The sequence below is a fragment of the Furipterus horrens genome, unplaced genomic scaffold (assembly GCF_987537825.1).
Source record: "Furipterus horrens unplaced genomic scaffold, mFurHor1.1.pri manual_scaffold_6, whole genome shotgun sequence".
NCBI lineage: Eukaryota > Metazoa > Chordata > Mammalia > Chiroptera > Furipteridae > Furipterus > Furipterus horrens.
Genome location: NW_028327176.1, coordinates 132,894,964 through 132,910,789, shown reverse-complemented (window position 1 = coordinate 132,910,789; position 15,826 = coordinate 132,894,964). Strand labels below are relative to the sequence as shown.

The window sequence follows — 15,826 nt, the reverse complement described above, 5'->3', positions numbered from 1 at the left end:
TAATCCCAGGGACCGGATGAAATGCAAATGCCTCGTCTCAGCTCCCAGCGGCCCAAAGCAGTGGTGGGTCCCTGTTAGAGGGGCCTCCGGAGGCCGGGGCTTCTCCTCCATTTGTTGGAAGAAATATTGTAATGCTGATTGTTTTTAACATTTAAATTTAATTTTTAAAAAATTATGGTAAACTACATATAACATAACATTTACCATTTTAACCATTTTGAAGTGTAGAGATCAGTGGCATTAAGCACATTGACATGTTGTACAACCATCCCTACCATCCATCCCAGAACTTTTTCATCTTCCCAGACTGACACTCTGTATCCACTAAACAATCGCTCCCTGCTGCCCTTTTCCCCCAGCCCCTGCTAACTACCCTCCGCTTCCTAGCTCTCTGATTTGGCAATTCTAGGGACCTCGTATAAGTGGCATGGTAGAGCTTCTGACTGGCTTATTTTGTTAGCATAATGTCTTCAAAGGTCATCCATGTTGTAGCATATGATAGTATTTCCTTCCTTTTTAAGGCCAAATAATATTCCATGATATGAATATATCACATTTTGTGTATCTACTCGTCTGCCAGTGGACATTTGGATTATTTCTACCTTTTGACTATTGTGAATAATGCTGCTGTGAACATGTGCATATAAATATCTGTTTGAGGCCCTGCTTTCAATTCTTTTGGGTATGTATATACTTAGAAGTGGAATTGCTGGACCATATGGTAATTCTATGTTTAATTTTTCTTTTTGAGCCACCACCATGCTGTCTTCTACAGCAGCTGTACCATTCTGCATTCTTGCTAGCACAATGCCGATTTTTATTGCATAATTCAAACTTAGTTTAGATGGGAAGTAAAGGAGGGATGTAGTATCATCATAGATTTGTTTGAATTACATCCAAGGGATTTGTCAGGATGGTCAGGAAGAATGGTGACAACAAACTAGGTTAGGTTCTCCAACCAAAATGCTACTGTTCTTAAAGGCAAATATGTGTTTTTTTAGCTATTATTATGTGTCAGGCAGGGTCTGTGATAATTTGGGACTCAGTGGTGAACAAGACAGCCACAGTTCTTGGAGTTTTTACACTCTAGCTGGGGGAAACCAGTGTTAATGAAATCATCATATCAAGATGTCAAATTGTGCCCTGGCTGGTGTGGCTCAGTGAGTTGAGCGCTGACCTGCAAACTAAAAAGTTGCTGGTTTAATTCCTGGTCAGGGCACATATCTGGGTTGTAGGCCAGGTCCCCTTTGAGGGTGTGCGAGAAGCACCCCATCGATGTTTCTCTTGCACATCAATGTTTCTCCATGCTATTGGAGTCCTTTACATCCAATGACTTTGCCTGAAACAATAGGTTGTTCTCAAGGAAACAGATACATGATTAAGTGCAATCAAGTGTCACAGAGTAATGTAGGACACCCCTCCTGATGGAGTCAGGGAATTGAGGGAGTGGTCAGTTCTGCCAGAGAGAGAATCAGAGAACCTTTCATTCAGGAGGTGATGCCCACAATGAGTCCAGAAAGATGTGCAAGGGGTGAGCCCAGTGAACGGAAAAAGGAGGACAGCCAGGGAGAAGGGAGCTCACGGGTAAGGGTGAGCACACCTGGTCCTGAGCAGTGGCTGAGGGTGACTGTCATCAGAGGCAAGCTGGGTGGAGTTAGGTATGGAGGTGGGGGGGTCCACAAGGGCAAGAGGCACTCTGGGCAGGGAGCAGCTATGGGTGGGAGAAGAGAAAACACGGCTCAGGAGTCGGCTTGCTCTCCCTGCCCTGCCGTCTGCCGGCCCAGGATCCTGAGGTCTCTGAGTTCTGAAGTTGGACGTCGTCTTCTGAGTTGATATGAAGGTGTATTTGTCAAAGAAGTAGAATAAGATAGTATCATTTTTACAGTTTCTTAGCCTCCAGTTGTACTCTTGACTGGGATGGGCCTGCAAATGTTGGTGCTGCCCTTGGAGTACAGCTCGCCAGCAAGGGGCAGGGCAGAGGGGAGAGTGTGGCTGGAGAGGCAAACCCAGAGGTCAGCATGGGGTGGGCTGGTTGCCAGTGAGTGAGTCAGGGAAGTCCAGGGGATGGGACCCTGCCTGTGACCAGGGGCACTACAGGCTGTGCCTGTAGTGCCTCCCCACAGCAACTTCTAGAACACATGAGAAATTTTCCTGTGATAACTTTAAGCAACAAAGTTAGCAGAGAAGACAGGAATATTGGCTCATGTGCTTCTTTGAGCATCACCGGGCACTTGTGCAAGTCTCAGTTCCCACACCAGGCCTCCTGAACCAGAGATTCTGGGGGCAGAGCCCAGGGAGCTGGGTTTTTACAAGTCCTGCTTTGATGCTGATTCACAAAGTTGGAGAACCACTGGCTGACTTCCAGAAGTAGGATTTTACAATGTCCCATGCCCTGTATCCATTTTCCTTACGCTGTCAAACTCTTCTCTCCCGCCTCCACCAGCTGTCTCCCACCCGACTGCACTTGCTGAGTGGCGGAGCCTTTTACGGGCTCGGCCTCCCTGACCTCTCTTCCATGCTGCTCTGCTCTGGCTACTCCTTCCCTTCGTGGTCTCTGTGCTGCAGCCCTTCCCGGGATCCCTTCTCCCCTCTGAAGACACGCAGCCCCTTCTACAACCAGCTCTCCACTAATGACGACTCTCAGTTTCCCTCTTGAGCCTGTGACTTCTGTTTGGCTCATCAGATCCCTCTCTTAAAGCAGAAGAAACCCACAGCGATGTTAAGGAGGAAAGACATGAATGCCTCATTAGTTTAACTAGACTCTTTTCTTTCTAACCCCTATTAGGACTCAGTTCCACTCAAGACATAAAATTGTTCACAGAAGGAGGAGAAAGATCAGTCATTTGGAAGAATTTCTCCCAAAACCAGACTGGGAAGGACTACAAAATGGAGAGTTCAGGAGAGCCTGGGAGTGTTAGCCTCTGGCTGTAGGGAGGTCAAGGCAAAGGTCAACTCCACTGGGCTTAGACCAAGGAGGGCAGGGCTGTTAGCTCTCTTCAAGCTTGAGGTGTGAGTCCCCCGAAATGCAGCTCCGGAGCCTCCTGAACACACAGATTGTTTACCTCCAACCACCCAGGCTCCCTGCGAATGTGACCTGCAGTCCCATGTGGCCGTACCTCCAGAGCATTGACACCACCCTTCCAGGCTTTATCAGATTTTTCTTAGGAGGGCAGCCAGGGCTGTGGAGGGCAAGGCGGCCCTGAGAACAGAGACACAGTAACAGGTCTCAAGCAAGCTGATATATTTTATCTGGAAAATGTCTTCACCAAACCCAGCTCCTGGTTAAACACTGTGAGCATTATCTGAAAACCAGGCCACTGGGGAGTGAGTCTAGGGAGGGTGGTGGCTGTATTGTTTTCTTCCTTTGGTTTCTGAAACACTGGATGTTGCAGGTCCCATGGAAGGTGGGTCGAGTAGAGCACACCTTCCACGGGAAGCAGCCCCACCAGGGGTCAAGGGCTCAAACTCTGGGCCGATTAAATATCCCAGGCTAACGAAGGCTCCAGGGGAGGAGTTAACCAGTCTCACTTCCTCGATGGCCATGTTGGGAGCACACAGCTCTGTGCAAGGGTGCAGGAATCTGGGTAGTGGGCGAGGCCCCCAGGCAGGCTGCTGGCAGACCCTCCCTTGTGTTACAAGTCACTCAGGGGAGAAAGGCAGACCAATAGCCCTGAGAAGGGGTTCTCCCCCCCACACTGGACATTCCACTTCTGGCACCTTCAGATCACCCTTGGAGCCAGGCATAAGAAGAGAGTATGGCTGTTAGAGTGGGAATTCCACATGGGCCCTGGCCTAAGCCATCAGTTGAGGAACACAGGAAATTAAAAAGATCAGCTTACACCTTGATTTTTCTGAAAGGGAAAATAGAAAAATAAAAATATAAAGTATTATATTTATTTGTTTCATGTTTAAGAACTCAGGAAATATCCACAAAATCCGACTAGTAATAAATAAAATGCTTCCATTCTATCAAGCTGAACCAAAAACCCAAATCTTTTTTTTAAAAATAATTTATTTATTTGTTTATTTATTTATTTTTAGAGAGGGGAAAGGAGAAAGGGAGAGAAACATCACTGTGTGGTTGCTTCTCACTCGTGCCCCCAGCTGGGGACCTGATGTGCAACCTAGTCATGTGCCCTGACTGGGAATTGAACCAGTGACACTTGGTTTGCAGGCCGACGCTCAATCCACTGATCCACAACAGCCAGGGCAAAAACCCAAATCTTTAATGGCACGACTGCAAGTATTAGCAAGCGTATGGGGGAGTTTTGGGGAGGAGGGCATTAGTGAGCCAATCCCATGCCCTGGGCCACCTCTGCAAGGTCCTCCTGCCCCTGCATTTATGCTAAAACAGGATTGAGCCTTCTAGTTCCTACTCTGTGTCAGGATCCCTGATCATTCCTCTCTGCCCATGGCCAAAGCCTTGGTCCCGTCCAGTCCCTCTCATTACCTAAGACCCACACTCCCCCTGCCACCCTAATGTTCTCCATGGGCAGACCACCGTGGGTCAGGACATTCTGGTCCTGCACTCTCCGTCAACAGCTCAGAGGACCCCGGACAATGCCTTCTTCCCAGCAGACCCACCCACCCATCACCTGTCTCTCTCAGACACATACTTTTCACCTGTGAGTGTAATAGCATTCATTAATATGCTTGACAGGCACAGGTTTTTGGTTTTCCCTATTCTAGATTTTAAAAAAATACTAAAATCTAAAAAATATTTTATGAAAGCATAATTTACATACAAAAAGTGAACAGATTGTAAGAGTGTAGCCCACTAAGTTATCACAAAGTGAACTCACCAACATAACCATCACTCAAGCCAAGAAATAGAACAGGAACCCACAGATAAATACAGTTTTAGAAATTTTGTCACAGGCCAGATGAAGTTGAATGCTGAGCGTCTGTGCTATGTGCTTTCATGCTTCTCATTTGACATGTCTTGAAAGGATTTCAATACCTCGTACAGTGTTGTCTTTCACTGTGATCTAACTGTGCAGAGAAGATCTCATCTCCCACCATATCGAAGGCTTCTAGAGGGTAGGACCCCAGCTACCTCTTAGGTCCTCTGTAGGTAGACTTTGAATGACTGAATGAACCCCACCCTAGGCATGCAGGTGTCCTAACCCCACCTCAGAGGCTCTTGGGCCTCATTCTTATGCCTCGTTCCATCCTTTTTATCTGTCACAAGTGGATCAATGACCAGGGTCTTCACTTAAGCACTGGAGCAACATGAGTAGCTCTACCCTACAGAGATAGTCCTGGGATTAGAAGGTAGCAATCCAGCTCTTTGACTCATGCAACAAGCATGGATAAACATCCACCTTGGCCCAGGAAAGGCACGTAAAGCAGACACAGCCCCTGCCTGCATGGAAAAAACTCAGACACTCAACACGTCAGGAAGTAGCAATAAGACACTCATAGGATTCAAACCATTGTCTTGTCCCTGTTCCAGCTAGGCTGCCCTGGGAAGCGGGTAGGGACTGTCTCCCAGCCTGGTGGTGGAGAGCAATGTGCCTTAACTAGCTGTCTTTTCTCTTCGGCAGGCCCTGCCATCCCAGTGGGTGTGGATGTGCAGGTGGAGAGCCTGGACAGCATCTCAGAGGTGGACATGGTACGCAGTGCCCATGGTGGGTGGTCTGGAGTGTGGGGTCTCGAGGCTAAGCTTCTGTGAAAGGCTGTGGCTGATGAGGCTCATTGGTGCAGGGTGTGTTGGGGGGCCAAGCTGAAGCTGCCTGGAATCAGACTGGGACCTGGAAGTTGGCCCAGGTACAGTCAAATCTGAAGCAGGGATTCTCAAGCTTCATGGGTAAAAATAATTTGGCAAGTTGGTTCAAGGAAGATCCCTGGGCCCCACCCCATGCTTTCTGATTCAGAGTGTCTGGGAGTGAAGCCCAGCACTTGACACTTTGAACACACTCCTCAAGTGATATGAGAGGTCAGATGAACCACACTTGGAGATCAAGGGGTGAGCATTTTCAGACTGAAATTCTGTAAGGAAGGATGCTTTCTAAGATGTTTCTCCGGCAGGACTTCACCATGACTCTGTACCTGCGGCATTACTGGAAGGACGAGAGGCTGTCCTTCTCCAGCACCAGCAACAAGAGCATGACCTTTGATGGCCGGCTGATAAAGAAGATCTGGGTCCCCGATGTCTTCTTTGTTCACTCCAAAAGGTCATTCACTCACGACACCACCACAGATAACATCATGCTGCGGGTGTTCCCGGATGGGCATGTGCTATACAGCATGAGGTGACTGACCGTGGGGTCATGGAGTCTTTGTCCAGTGCCATTCTGTTACGTGTGGGTAGTCTCTTTGGCCCTGAAGAATTTGTCATTGTGGTTGGGTCTGTGGGCTACACGGGATGATACATGCCCTCTGATGCCTATTAGAACACTCTAAGATGAAATGGCCAGCCTAGTAGCTGATGACTTTCCTGTCATTGGAAATTTCAAGCCTGGGTTAGGGGATTAGATGGGCCTGAATGAGTTGAGGGAGGCAATAACCTTCTAGGTAACTTTCACCCTGAGAGCTTATAAATGCTAGCTTATTGGTAATAAAGATTTTAAAAAATAGCTACCGTTTATTGAGTGTTGCAAGTTGGCTTCTGGGCTAACTGGAATGAGTAGATAGTCTTACTCACATCTCCCTGGCCTGCTTGTACAGTTTACCCAAATTAGATGCTGATACCTTTGGGTGGGGTGTGGGGAGGGGGCATAACCTTCCAGGTATCTCTGGGGGAGGCTGTTTGAGAGCAATGACAAGAGAAGGGTGCAGATGTGAGCCACTAGCAGCCAACACCCTCAGGAGCTAGGATCCAGGCAGAACACCATAATATCTCCTACAGAAAGACAAAAGTTAAAGTTCTGTAACTTAGATACTGGGCTTCCAAACTTCTCAAATAGACATGAGGAGGCAGCTACTCTTGGTTGGGTCCATATTCTCCTTACTCTGAGCAGGTGTATGAGCCAATAACACACTGCACAAGCCAACATGCCTGTTTGGGTTGTCTAGGATTACGGTCACTGCCATGTGCAACATGGACTTCAGCCACTTTCCCTTGGACTCCCAGACTTGTTCTTTGGAGCTGGAAAGCTGTGAGTATCAGTGTGCTTACTGACAAATCTTTGCCTTACTTCTTCTCCAATATTCGTGTCATTTTAGTAACCATGAGACTGAGTGCTGCTTGCCAGTATTAAGAACTGTTCACTCTTAGGCTGGTGTAGGATTTCCCTGTTGCTTCACCCTGCATCAGAAGCAAAGGAGTCAAATTAACTTATTTCTCTCTCCCCAAAGATGCATATACAGATGAAGATCTGATGCTGTATTGGAAGAATGGGGATGAATCCCTGAAAACAGATGAGAAGATCTCCCTGTCTCAGTTTCTAATTCAGAAATTTCACACCACTTCCAGACTGGCCTTCTACAGCAGCACTGGTAGCTAACTTTTTATTTTGGTTGTTTCTTTTTTTACATTTATTTATTTTTTTCAATTACAGTTTACATTCAATATCATTCTATATTAATGTCAGTTGTACAGCACTTTACAAAGTGGTCCGGTAGCTAACTTTTGCATGGTCTGATTCAAATGTGAAAGAAAGCACAATGGAATTCTTCTTTAGCCTTTACCTTTATCCTCCTAAGGAAAACACATTCTTCTTTTTTTTTAAATAAAGATTGTTTTATTTTTTTTAGAGTGAGAGGAAAGGAGAGAAAAAGAAAGGGAGAGAAACATTGATTGGCTACCTCTTGCACATGTCCAACTGCAGACCTGTCCCTCAACCTAGGCATGTGCCCTGACTGGGAATCCAATGGGCAGCCTTTTAGTTTGCAGGCTAGTGTGTAACCCACCAAACCACACCAGACAGGGCATAAATACATCTTCTTATGGAATTAATTCATAGTCCCCCAAAACATAAACAGCACTTAAAAACAGAGAGTAAAAAAAGTTGCTGGTTTCAAGATTCATCCATGTTGAAGCAGGTGTAAAAATTCCATTCCTTTTTAAGGCTGAATAACATTCCATTGTATGGATTATATTTAACCATACAGTGGTGGATATTGAGTTGGTTATTGTGAATAGTGCTGCTATGAACCTGGGGAACTTTTAAAATATGCCTATGCCTAGGTCCACATCACAGAGCAATTAAATGAGAATCTCTTCAGGACAGGACAGGGCTTTGGAGAGTAGTAAAGCTCACAGGGGTTCCTCACATGCAGCCAGGTTGAGTCATTGTCCTCAGCCTGAACGTCTCACCCATCTCTGAGCCTCTCCTCTTGCGTCCACTTGTCCAGCTTACATTTATCTCCTCCATGAGATCTCTTGATCATTCCAGCCCATAGTTATCGAGGTCTCTCTTTTCCAAACCACTCACTGCTTCCACAGATGGACCTTTAGCACTTAGATATACACTGTTCTATATCTTGAGCACTTCCATCCTATGAGACTTCCATGCAATTCCTTGGAAATTCTTGAGAGCAGGAACCAAGATCTAGGTCTCTCTCTAGCCATTGTGGGCCTTAGCACAGCACTCCCATGTGGAGGCTCTCAGTGGCTACTGCTGAAGTGAAGGGACATCGTGTGAGAGGAGCCCCGGCCTGGGTATTGGAGATGCGAGCTCTGACCCGACTTCATCTTGACTCAGGCGAGGTCTTAGAAAAGCCTCCTCATGCCCCATGTAAGAGGATTAGACTCAATCTGGATTTCAATTATTTACATGACACCCTTGTGAAGTTTGTCTTATATACCAACTATGCTGCCATTGACTTAATTTTTAAAAAAGTCAACTCCCTTATTGTACTTTATTTTGAAAAGGAAGTATACATCACTATCATTGATGGGAAACTGGTGTCATTTGCCACAAATAGAAGATGACTTTAATGATAAATGTAATGAACACAAACAAAAAGTCCCTGCCTCTGTATTCCTGAAATCATCTTGTTGTGCACCATTGTGTGTGCCTCTTGTTTTGAGGCACAGAGCTGGACCATCTCTGAGTTCTATCGTTTTCTGATAAGAATGGGCTGAGATAGGAGTGGAGTGGGGTGTTCACTTTACACATTTGCACTGTCCTTAACACCAACCACCTTTGGTCCCGGTGGTTGGGTAATAATATTGTGGACCATTTGAAACCTTAAAATTTCTATCCATTTTTTTTTTTTACAACCATTAATCAGTGATTCTCCAGTTGCCAGAATGAAATAGATAATATCTATATGCTCACTTTTTCCTGGGGAATGAGAAAATGGGGAATGACTTGCATAAGACCAGTGGAGGGACTTCCACGCAGATGGAGTGCCAGAAGTAGAAATGATGTCACACTTCAGAATCATGTGAATTGCTTCTTTCTTCTTACGATGAACATGGAAATTGACTGAGCCAACTAATCTCACAATAAGGACAGTGACAAGAGCCCAGCTTTGCTGGCTCCTGCCTCAGCCAGCCACTCAGGAAATGTGGTTGTGGTTTGCAAAACAAACAAACGAACAAACAAACAAACAAAAAACCCAAACAACTTAGCCTGGACCTCTATTTCTACCTTTCCCCAAAGTGCTGCAAAGAGAAATTAGATAATACTGAATAAAACAGTAAATGTACTAAATTTTTATTCTCAGGAGCGAGGGTTTAGATTTTGGACAAGAAGTGTATTACATTAAGCTGATTGGTCATTCATGTTTAACTTTCTGCTGAAGATGAGACAAACATCCGGGAAAGAAGGGCCCACGGGGAAGCAGGTTTTTTTGCCTCTCAGTTAGAAACTCACTGGCTTCTTCCCGTGTCCCGCAGGCTGGTACAACCGTCTGTACATTAGCTTCACGTTGCGTCGTCACATCTTCTTCTTCTTGCTCCAAACCTATTTCCCTGCCACCCTGATGGTCATGCTGTCCTGGGTGTCCTTCTGGATTGACCGCAGAGCTGTGCCTGCCAGAGTTTCACTGGGTAAAAGCATTTAATAAGGTGTCGTAGGGTGGTTTTTGTTTTTGTTTTTCAAAACAAAGTTTCCTTCACACTGCCTTGTTGTGTGAAGGAAAAGTAAAGAAAAAGTAAAACCATTATTCAGAGTTCTTAAGTGATGGACTGTTAGACTCAGAAGGAACAGATCTTCCTCTTGTTTCTTGTCTTCACCATTCCCACGCTGCCCTCAGTTTCCTGGGCTACATTATGAAGACCATAGGGAACTAAAATGACATCAGCTTTGCTCGAATTATCTCAGACAGATAGGGCCTATTAGGGTACAGACCTCCACCAATGACAGTATTAGAGCTTAGTACTTGGATATATAAGACAATTTCACAAATGCCAAAACCTTATTCTGTAAATACAAAGACTTGTTTGTTGGCCTTGTTTAGATAGCCTGAGAGTTTAGAGATAGGGTCCATGTTACATGATTTCTAGGAAGGAGAGAGCTGTACTCCCTGGTGACTTGTGGTTTTAGTCCTTTGCAGACCCTGAATTCCGGAGTGAAGGTTGACAACGAATTATTGTAAATTTGGGCAAAACCAGGTGGGGCCCTGAGGAGTGGTAGGGTTTGACCAGTGGGGCAGTGTGAAGGAAACTTGCATGGTAGATGCCCAGGAATTTTCACCGTCTTCATGGACTTAAAAATGTGGGTTAGGTGAGTGAGAATGTGTTCATTCCTCTAGACGTGTCCCTTAGTCACTGTGCTAAGTCCCACATTTGAATCCTTTCCGAAGCACTGCTGCTCTTGTCAGCCATGGCACAGAAGCCCAGTGTCCCACGGTCCTTGCAGTGAAAGGGGATGGGCAGCGCGCTGGCCAGGAATGCAGCCTGGCTGCTTGTGGAGCAGACCCTTGCACCTCCAAGGGATGGAAACATGTCCAGGGGATTTCTTGTTTTAAGAGGTGGAGAATGTGTAATGGTGACTTAGTGAAATAGGGGGAGGGGTTGTACACCCTGGTCAGCGGCTGAACTAAAGGCTGGATGTTACAGGTATCACCACGGTGCTGACCATGTCCACCATCATCACGGGTGTGAATGCCTCCATGCCCCGTGTCTCTTACGTCAAGGCTGTGGACATCTACCTGTGGGTCAGCTTTGTGTTTGTGTTCCTCTCGGTGCTGGAGTACGCAGCTGTCAACTACCTGACCACAGTGCAGGAGCGGAAGGAACGGAAGCTGCAGGAGAAGGTGAGAGAAGTTTTCTTCATTTCCTTGTCTGAGTCTAGGCCACTAGGAGGATGGGAATAGGGTGAAAGGGGGTTGCATGTAGAAAAGGAGAGGTTTATCCGAACAGAGAGTAATTCATTTTAGAGTAGGTTCTAGTGTTTACCATAAAGGATCCCATAAGGCAGAAAGTCTTTGGACAAAGACTAGGGACTGAAAGACTTGCATTTTTAGGCCTAACTCTGCCACTTAGGCTGAGCCTCAGTTTCCTCATCTGTAAAAAGGTATAAAAGAATCCTCACCTCATCTTCCTTTCTGGGTTATTGTAAGGATCACATAAAAATAATGTATGTCAAAGTTGTTTAAAAACTGTAGGGTTCTAGACACACATGAGTATTGCTATTATTATTGAACATGTCTAGAGAAAATGCCTTCCTTAATATTCTATGGCCAGAAAAGACAAGAGTTCTAGAATAAAAAGCTTCTTTATTTATCAGTGCTTTGGCTCAGTGAAAACTCAGCCACATATGACTTTAGTCTTTAGAGTCATTGGAAATACTGTACTATCTATATTGTACTGCACTATAATATACTAAACCACACTGTGTTATGAGATAGAATGCAAATGGAGAATCAAAGGCAATGTAATACCAGAAAGGACAGTCTACTCCATTCATATCCAGATTCTTACTCATCACAGTAAAAAATAAAATGCCAACTTGTTCCCAAATCATTGCTAGTCATTGCACTAATCAAAATGGGTGTTCACCCAAAAGATGTAGAGATCAGGGGACATGAAAATACCACATTTATGCCCATCTAGGTGGCTAGTAGCTCCTTAGCATGGGGAATTTTAAATTTTAGGAAAAGAGGATGCGTTGGTTTTTCAAAAAGTCTTTCAATGCTCATATTATACCTGTTAAAAATTTCCACATTGCCTCCCAGTCTGTTACATTGTTTAAAAATTTATATTTAAAATTCTATTCAAACCTTTTAATTTCAGCATTTGAATAGTTGTTCAAATTAACAATAATCTGTACATTGGTCATTATCAAATTACTTTGAGTTATATGTAAACACTTTTGAGTTATAATCTGTTAGACTTCCCTGTGCAGAGCTATTCAAAAAATAACAAAGCCTTCATCCAGCGAATATGGGCCTACAAATTGTTAACTGCAAATATTGTAACTTGTCCTTGGGCAGTTCATTATCCTGTTACTATATGTTGGGGCCTGGTGTTTGCCAGTGATGATATGAAACTATCTAAAGAGAAACGGGAAAATCACATGTGGAATGACAGTTGGGCTCTGAGTTCAGCTTCCTGTCTGTGAGAACAGACACTTGGGAGGTGAGAGCTTGCGCCCTGCTGCGGGTACATGTGCCATTTAAAGGCTGAGAAGGAACAGTTGCTGGAGGGTAGACAGTGATAAGAAGACACAAATCCCTCTCCTGATGCCCCTCAGAGAAACCATGACTGTGAAAATGGCCTCCAGGGGAGTTGAGGTTCCCAAAGTGGGAGCCATGGAGCACCTGGCTAGAGTCACCTCCTGAATCTGTTAAAAATGAAGATTCTGGGACTGTCCCTCAGACCTATTGAGTCAGAGTCTTTGGGGATGGCACCCTGGAATCTGTAGTATTAGTAAGCTCCCAGGTGATTCTGATATTCCCTGAAGTTCAACCTCTACTCTGCAAAGAGCAAAGCTGACTGGAGCCTGCTAGGCTCACTCTGCTTCAAATGGGGGACCCACACTGTTTCGGGTTGAATGCTGGGGGCGGCAGAGGTCTTCCTTCCTTGCATGTGCTCAAATGCTTGGGCTGATTATCCAGACCTGTTCAATATTCCAGGAGCCACTTAATTTTTCTTAGAAACATAATCTTTGACATTATCTTGATTCTAACTCAAAATCTTTGGAGAAATGTCTATTTTCATTAGCAGAATGAATTTCAGGTTAGAGCAAGGAAAACAACTAAATGCCTGTGCTTTTAACAACAAAAAGCTCCAATGACAATATCTCACAATTTAATCTAAATCTGGGTGTGATTATATCTAAATGCAAATAATTGAAGAGATGACTTCTTACTGACTTTTATCCCTGAAGTCTACGAGAAAGTCTATTCTAGGAATGTATTATTGTGCTACCTAATTATTGTGGCAGACAGGATGAGACATAGAAAAAATGAAATAATCTTGCCTGGTTAAAAAAATAGCCCCCAAACCACAAAAGATTTCTTCAAGTGTAAGAATACTTTAAGTAATTCTAATTTTCCATAAAATCATCCATCTATTTTTTTCATTCTTTCATGGTATCCATGTGAGTATTTCAAGATTCATAACAATAGGAGGCAGGTTATGAAACGTCATTATTTCACTTTCCCAGATGGAAAAACAGAGGCACTCCAGGGCTGAGAGCCAGTTTAGAAACACATTAACATCAACAGGTTGAGAAGAATAAACCCATGGCCAGTTGGCTGTGTCAGGCAGGCTTCATGCCTTTGGCTAACGCCAGCCAGTGTAGTGCCAGCTGGAAGCCCTCCTTTGCCCACTCAGATTGTGGAAAAAGTTAAGCGAAACCATTTCTTTCCCTCCAACTTATAATTTATAAACATTTTCATACTCGCACAAACAGTTTAACACAATAGAATAGTATACATATGCCCACACTTGCATAAAGCACTATTAACATTTTGCCATCTTTGTATGAGCTCTTTCTCTACGTAGACATAGTTCTGTTGGTATAGTTGAACCATTTAAAAACACAGTACAACCTGGCTGCTGTGGCTCAGTGGATTGAGTGTCAGCCTGCGAACCAAGTGTCACTGGTTCGATTCCCAATCAGGGCACATGACTAGGTTGCATGTCAGTTCCCCAGTTGGGGGCTCATGAGAAGCAACCACACAGTGATGTTTCTCTCCCTCTCTTTCTCCTTTCCCCTCTCTCTAAAATAAATAAATAAATAAATAAATAAATAAATAAATAAATAAATAAAATTGTTTAAAAAAAAAAAGTACATTGCAGGAATCATGACCCTTGACCCTTACCTGTAACTCTTTAGCATAAGGACAGTCTCCTAGCACAAAGAGGTAGAGTCCCACAACTGGAATAAGAATGTATAGGTTTAAAGTCCTGACTCTCAGACTAGCTGTGCTATTTCTGGAGAATTGTATAGCCTCTCAGGGTCTTAGTTTTTGCCTCTGCAATTGAGGGATTTGGATTAAATCAGTGGTTCTAGACACTGGCTACATTAGTAAAATCACCTGGGGGTTTTAAATTAGTCTAGAGTGGATTGTGGGTGTGGCCATTTTAAGAGTTTCCCAGGTGACTCTACTATGCAACCAGTGTAGGGAGTCCTTGCGCTAAGAGATCTCTGGGGATCCTTCCAGTTTTGCCTTTCTGTGGTTCCCAGGAGCCTTGGGCTTTGCTCTAGGCCCAGGCCACCTCCTTTGCCCCTCTCGCAAGGCCTAACCATGCTTAACCCCTCCCTTTGTGCTTGCTGCCCACAGTTCCCGTGTATGTGTGGAATGCTTCACTCGAGAACCATGATGCTGGATGGAAGCTACAGTGAGTCCGAGGCCAACAGTTTGGCTGGGTACCCGAGAAGCCATGTTCTGACAGAAGAAGAAAGGCAGGACAAAATAGTGGTCCACCCGGCCCTGAGCAATGAATCTAATTCCTCCAGGAAGAAGGGCCTTCTGAAGGGCCAGATGGGTCTTCGCATCTTCCAGAACACCCATACCATTGACAAATACTCCAGGTTGATATTCCCTGCCTCCTACATATTTTTCAACCTAGTTTATTGGTCAGTGTTTTCCTAGGGGCTCCAAAGCTTTGCCTGGGAAAGGGCCTAGACATCTATGGAGCCTGGGCAGCTATCTGCACATGGACCCACTGACCATGCTCCCCTCAGCAGACAGAGCAGCAGCCCGTGAGCAGCATCCCTGACTCACAGGTTTGCCCCTCATTTATGCTGTGCCCTGTCCCACTTCATGTCTTTCTGGGATTATCTTCATCTGTTCTTGTGTGTGAACAGCTTATGAGAGCCCCCTCCTATAAAAAAAGATTTAAATGCCTTCCAGATGTTCTGAGACCCCTGAGGCCTAGGATTTAGTTGTGAAGGGAAAGGGGGAAATGAAGGGTAAGCTTAGGGGTTATTCTGGATAGGAGGTGGAAAATTGGGATTCAAAATAGGAATAAAACATCTGTAAACCCATACAACTGGATTAAGTGTCTACCTAAGAAGGAGAAAAGCTTAGATTCAGACAGGAAATAATTTGACCTGTGGGAATCTGGCAACTGGCGTGATTTTGCAATATTAGGGGACATTTATCCATCCATTCAACCATTTATTAAATACTGAGTGCCAGGTGCTGTGGAAATGAACAAGTTAAAGTTTACTTTTCACAGAGAACTCCTCTAGGCCTGCGCCCTTTCCATATCTGTCAGAAAGCACTTCTGTTCTTCTCCCGTCCTCTACTCACCCCTCCACCCGCTCGTACCCCACACACCCATTCTGTTTGCTGGTGCTTTTCCTGCTAAGTCTGTCTAGAAAAGCATTTCCTATCTCCTATAAGCCTCTCAAGAAGCCAGCTCGTTGCCTTCTGGAATCTCCATGTAGGAGAAGCCTCATTCTGGGGAGGGACGAGGACTAGAGAATTAAGGACAGTAGAACTCGGTCTGGGGGTGGAAGGAGGCGTAGGTCTG

General features: G+C 44.9%; 1 protein-coding gene across 1 annotated transcript in view; it reads left to right on the top strand.

The window, feature by feature from the left end:
- Positions 1-15,296, top strand: part of LOC150007453 (gamma-aminobutyric acid receptor subunit rho-2) — a 29,373-nt gene extending 14,077 nt beyond the window's left edge. The window contains exons 3-9 of the mRNA XM_090280547.1: positions 5,547-5,614; positions 6,031-6,254; positions 7,018-7,100; positions 7,300-7,440; positions 9,791-9,943; positions 10,955-11,151; positions 14,629-15,296. Of these exons, the coding sequence (XP_090136673.1) occupies positions 5,547-5,614; positions 6,031-6,254; positions 7,018-7,100; positions 7,300-7,440; positions 9,791-9,943; positions 10,955-11,151; positions 14,629-14,940 (1,178 nt within the window). The 3' untranslated portion in view covers positions 14,941-15,296. The remainder of the gene's footprint in view (positions 1-5,546; positions 5,615-6,030; positions 6,255-7,017; positions 7,101-7,299; positions 7,441-9,790; positions 9,944-10,954; positions 11,152-14,628) is intronic.
- Positions 15,297-15,826: the final 530 nt, after the last annotated feature.